This window comes from Vanderwaltozyma polyspora, genomic scaffold (genome assembly GCF_000150035.1).
Source record: "Vanderwaltozyma polyspora DSM 70294 KpolScaffold184 genomic scaffold, whole genome shotgun sequence".
Classification (NCBI taxonomy): Eukaryota; Fungi; Ascomycota; class Saccharomycetes; order Saccharomycetales; family Saccharomycetaceae; genus Vanderwaltozyma; species Vanderwaltozyma polyspora.
In genome coordinates, this window is record NW_001834461.1 from 1 (window position 1) to 5,542 (window position 5,542).

Below are 5,542 nucleotides of genomic sequence, written 5' to 3' on the forward strand. Positions count from 1 at the left end.
GAATCTACACTTTTGGGGTGTTTAAACCCTCAAAACTTCCCTTTGAGCCAAGGTGTAAAGGGGGCCAATAATAATGATGGAAACCTTTCCTCTCAATACACGCGGCGAGGTATTTTTCGAACTTTGTGGCCGTTAACTTGATTTTGGGTTAAAAGAGTCTCTTAAGGAGCATTCCTAAAATGTTTCCGGCCGGGGGGAATTGATTTTGCCCAATTGTTTGTTCGAAACATATGGAAACTAATTTGAGGATGAGGTTATGGTGTCACCTTAAGTTGTACATAAAATTTTATTTTTTTGATTTTCACTTGAGGATATAATGCATTTTTCAATCATTTACTATTATAACTGGGCACTCTTATAGCTTTAGTATTTTCCATCTCAAGACCAATAGAATCGTGAACGTTATTTTTTATGTTATTCACAAGAATTATTATAATTCCTTTAAATATTAATTTCCATGAAAGTCCTGAAAATATAATAGGTAAACTTCATTACCAGAGAAATACTAGAAAGGAATCAGAGAGAATTTTTATTTAAACTTTTTGATATATATATTTATAGATTAATCTTTTTCAATTTAACAATTTTGTAAACGTAAAAGGTAAAAATGGAATAATTTATAAGACTTATGAACTAACCTTTATTATAAAAATAATAATAACATAATACAGTTAGTTCAACAATAACGTACCATGCTTTTTATTTGAATACACAATCAAGAAGGTATGATACTAAAGAATGCTTGGGATTTTACAGAAACAATCAACAAAGAGGACTTATGATATATTATTTTCTTTTGGCTTGTATTATGATATACATGGTACAAACTTATAACTTAAATTCCTTTTATTGTTGACAGTTTAATTGTGGGAATCAAAATTTGTTTTAAGAATCACTCAGCCTCATATGGGCACGCGTAATGTCCAAACTGCTACATACCATATTCAGTATTAGCAAATATGGCGGCTCGCTAATTGCCAGTACAACAGACTCAAAAAGTTGGTGATTACAAATCAACATCAAGGTGAAAGGAAAAGTTTTATCGAAATATTTGGAATATAAATAGCGTCAAAGTTTATAATGTTCGAATTATAAGAGTTCTTAGCTTTAATAGAGTATATATACGTAAAATAGGCATTTTTACCTATTACCGAGGTCAGTGAGTGGTAACTCGCTCTCCTTTGTGTAACAGAGTAGTCTATATGAGATATAGTTTTATATATTCGAACTGAAAATATGTATCTCTTATATATAGAAGAAATTACTCTGATGATCGACTTTGCTATTGGCAATTAATCAATGCTGTTGACAGATTATTTCCTGATATTATTATCAATATATTAGTAATCTTCTGTTAAATGTTGTAAGGGCAAAAAATACTATTTATCACGTCATAACAATATTCAGGAAACTTATAGATGTATCATCTATATTTTAGGTTATAATTAAATCAATAAACGCAACTTGTACGAAATACAATCGATAGTGAGGTAAATTTTATCCTAGAGTATCCAGGTTAAAAGCACAACACATATCAATATTATCTTACTAATACATGATATAATAATGAATTCTCAAGACAAGATGCTGGACTTACAGTAAACACAGACATCTGAATTCTACCTTGAATGCTTTAAGGTCAGTTGTTTCTTTATGGTTCGATTTTTACATTTTAAGTTTGTTGTGACCTAAAATATAGGTAATATAGTTGTAGGTACACAGGATATTGTCATGACGCAATGATTGACAATTGCCGCGATGACAATATATAATCCAATTTATTATTATATATTTATTTGTCAGAATGGTATAAGCTTTAAACTTCAATGTAAGTAGACATACGTTAAATAGACATTTTGACCTATTACTGAGGTCAGTGAGTGGTAACTCGCTCATCCTCTTGTAACAGAGTAGTCTATATAACATAAATAGTTTTATATATCGGAACTGAAAATTTGTTCCTTTTATATATTTGAGAAATCGATACATTCTGTTCAGATGTAAAAGTAATATCTGATTGATTCATTTTGGTGATTGATACAAGATGTTTTTAATATAATATTTATATTTATTGCTGACATTGGTCATGTGACGTTTGTTATTCCCTTAAATAATATTGTCTGGGTATTAGCTTTCTTATAACCCGGACATTCCATATTATTACAATGATAAACCAATTCATTAGAACAAACGCTAACGTTTTGAGAGAGTTTGGCCGAGTGGTCTAAGGCGTCAGATTTAGGTTACTGCGGGAATATCTTGTTCCTAATACTTAAATACTCTGATATCTTCGGATGCATGGGTTCGAACCCCATAGCTCTCATTTTCTTTTTTATTAGCGACCTGTTAAATGTAAACATCGTTACGTATATTCGTTTTAAACATTTCTTTGCAATTTGAAATATTTTGCCACAATTAAAATAGCTTGTATACAGAAGTATTTATTATAGTATATAATTGTTCTTATAAATGCTTATCATGTGCTCCACATGGTAATACAGATCAGGATACAACTCTTTGACGTCATTTACAGTCATACTCTCTATAATGTCGGGGAGATTTTTATTGGAAATCTTATGTTTAGTCGATCCTCTCTGTATATTTTTATACATTTTATAAAACTCTTCCGGGGCACAAGTTTGATAAATATAATTTTCCATTATTTGCTTCGCTTTTTTCCTTCTAATATATTCAAATCCATTGGGAGCACATTCTTTATAAATATAATCCTTAATTACCATTTCTTCAAATTGTTTATTGTTCCATACTCGTATTATGTGTCTTCTTGGAACTTTTCGTTTTCCAACAAAATTTGGTTTCCAGTCGCCCTCTGAAATTAAAGCTTCTTCAATTATCTCATCGATTCTATTATTCTTCTTACTAATTTTGTTGGATCTAGGTATTAAAGATTTTAAAACTGTTTTAAAACAGTTTTCCCTTTCTTTTGGCAATAAAAGTTCTTGACTTATCAACTTAGTATATACCAATTGTTCTTGGTAAAATCTGAAGGTTTTGCTGTCACAATCAAAATCTTTAACCAATCTAAGACAATTGGGTAAAATTGATCTCAATCTCTTCTTTAGAATTAAAACATTCTTTAAGTGAAAATATTTGTCTTCCTGAACTTTGTTTTCTTCAGAATGTTTCTTGAATGATACGATGGTTAGTTTATCCTTATTATCATTATCCGTTGATCCTGCTTTATGTGGTCTAAAATTGAGACACCATTTAGCGCTTTGTTTATTCCAAAAACTAAATTTATATTTTTTCTCACTTTTATAATTAGTTGAAGTTATGGTTATGATTTCAGGATCATCTTTTGGCATTGGTACGTTGTCTATATATTGGTCTTTCTCGTTATTTCTAATAATATCTCTTTTTCTGGAGGAGACTGCTCGTATACAGTTAGATTCTATTTCGTCAGGTTCCCAGATTCTATTAATTGACGAACTTTGAAATTTGGATATACTCTCCAGGAATTTGCTGTCGTCTTCATGATGCATTTTACTAGTATAATCAATATACTGGAGTAGTGACTGGATATCACAATCTGGGTATTTCAAACTATTAATATCATTATTAATATTGTTGAAATTACACTGAGAGAATAAGTATTTTGTAGTTGAAGCTCCAATATTCTCTGCTGTGTCGTGGATCCCATCAATTGAATTTTTATCACAGAATTTTATATTATCTTGTGATAAAATACTGTTCTTTTTTATCTCATTTACAGAGATTTGTTTTTGAAAACGTTTTTTGCCTAATGTATTTTTTCTTTCTTCTGATATCTGTGGGGAAAAAATATCATACTGATTTGAAAAAACTCTCCTATTACCTAATAATGAAAAGTCAGATAATTTAGTAGATATGGAACAACAGGAAGTTGATAAAGATGATTCTACATCTAATATCAAATTTGAATCATTATTTATAGTTTCTTTAATATCTTCGTATGGCTTAATCTCATTCAACCCATTTCTGACATTATATTTGTCCTTATGGTTAATCATGACATATTCAAGATTTCTTTTTGTATTCAGGAATATTTTTCCCTGGTTTATGTAATATTTCATTATAGTTTTATCAGGATTTGTATTTTCATTGGTTCTTAGATTTAAGTTTTCAACACCTTGAGTAGCATCTCTCTTTCTTTTTTTGCAAGCCGTATTTCTTTGAAGACATTTTTTCCCCCACTCATATCTTGATATATTATTACTATATGAAATAGCGTTGTTATTTGTTTCCTTCACAGAAGATTTAAGATTCAATGCGGCACTCATCTTGTTAACTTCAGTTTTGTAGAACCTAACGCTTAATAAATTTATTTCAAAGTTAACTTGTTATTACAATTTTGTTAGAACGATAGATTTCTCTTTTACAAAGTTACCTTTTATTTTATGATATTAGGGGTAATATTTGGCACTGTCCAACCACTTATCAGCTGGTGCTAATTTAATGGAGGTTTCACTATATTACAAAGTTGGTTTTCTTTATTTAATGGTCTTTTCATAAAAGTAGAGAATATATATTTAACTTCGCTCTAGTTTCTAATGACACAAATTGGGAATAAATTACTTCTAAATATTTTAATATCAAAGAGATCATTTTGAAGCCCAATTCAATTAATTCCACTTCTTTGATGTAATAGCCAATATGGTTTTTATTCTAACCAACTGCGAGTAGCAATGGTTCTTATTAAGTGTCTAATTTGTAGGTTTGAACAGGTGTCTTCATATATTGAAAAGATATGATACAAGCAGTAACGTTACTGAATTTACAGACAAATAGAAAATTAAGGTCTGACCTCACTGTTACACTTAATTGAATTAAAAGTGGTAAAATGGCAAAGATTATAATTGAGTGTGGGTAACTTATTCTTAACTTATGTAAAAACTATAATTAACAACAGGTTCTTATGTTATTAACCTATTTGGTGTATATTAGGTGTAAGCTTCTATTAAATCCAAAAAAGAGAATTAATTATGTCATCCATGTAAAAATAGAAATGTGATCCAGATTTCAATAATATTTCGGATGTTTATAGATGCATTTTTATGCTGGTATAAACAGCAATTTTCCGTGACAGAGTGAATACACTCAAAATGGAAGTATCTTGAAATAGAATTCAAAAAACTTTATTACTACGTATAAGAAAAAGACTTAAAAAAATTGGCAATAAAAAATAAATAAAGTTGAAAGCCCTGTAGGGGGCTCGAACCCCTAACCTTGTGATTAAGAGTCACACGCGCTACCGATTGCGCCAACAAGGCTTTATTTGTTGAGTTTTTGTTGTATTATTTAGTGAAGGCATTCTAATAGTTTGTTAAGGTGTATTGATTCAGCGTTAGTACAAAGTGACAAGATTAAGATAAAAGGATTTACCTTACATGTGAATATTGCAATGACGCTAATAAATGGCTAACGCGACATATATAAAGGACGGAGTTCCTGAAGTATAAGGTACACACTTCTTGCTATTAAAAGAGAGACAGAGATCTTTATATATATTAATAATACTGTATAGTTATTATAATAGTTTATA

At 29.8% G+C, this 5,542-nt stretch overlaps 2 protein-coding genes and 2 non-coding genes across 4 annotated transcripts; 1 reads left to right on the forward strand and 3 right to left on the reverse strand.

The window, feature by feature from the left end:
- Window positions 1-1,665: 1,665 nt before the first annotated feature.
- Kpol_184p1 (Tkp4 protein) lies at window positions 1,666-1,989 on the reverse strand (the record flags this gene model as incomplete). The annotated part of the gene is made up of 1 exon (XM_001642149.1): window positions 1,666-1,989. One exon carries the CDS (start codon window positions 1,987-1,989, stop codon window positions 1,666-1,668), a length of 324 nt encoding a protein of 107 aa, XP_001642199.1.
- Window positions 1,990-2,205: 216 nt separating this feature from the next.
- Kpol_184trna1 lies at window positions 2,206-2,323 on the forward strand. The gene is made up of 2 exons: window positions 2,206-2,244; window positions 2,279-2,323. It is a non-coding gene; the product is annotated as a tRNA-Leu (tRNA).
- A 121-nt stretch (window positions 2,324-2,444) lies between these two features.
- On the reverse strand, window positions 2,445-4,280 carry Kpol_184p2 (uncharacterized protein; the record flags this gene model as incomplete). The annotated part of the gene is made up of 1 exon (XM_001642150.1): window positions 2,445-4,280. One exon carries the CDS (start codon window positions 4,278-4,280, stop codon window positions 2,445-2,447), a length of 1,836 nt encoding a protein of 611 aa, XP_001642200.1.
- Window positions 4,281-5,197: 917 nt separating this feature from the next.
- Window positions 5,198-5,270, reverse strand: Kpol_184trna2. The gene has a single exon. It is a non-coding gene; the product is annotated as a tRNA-Lys (tRNA).
- Window positions 5,271-5,542: the final 272 nt, after the last annotated feature.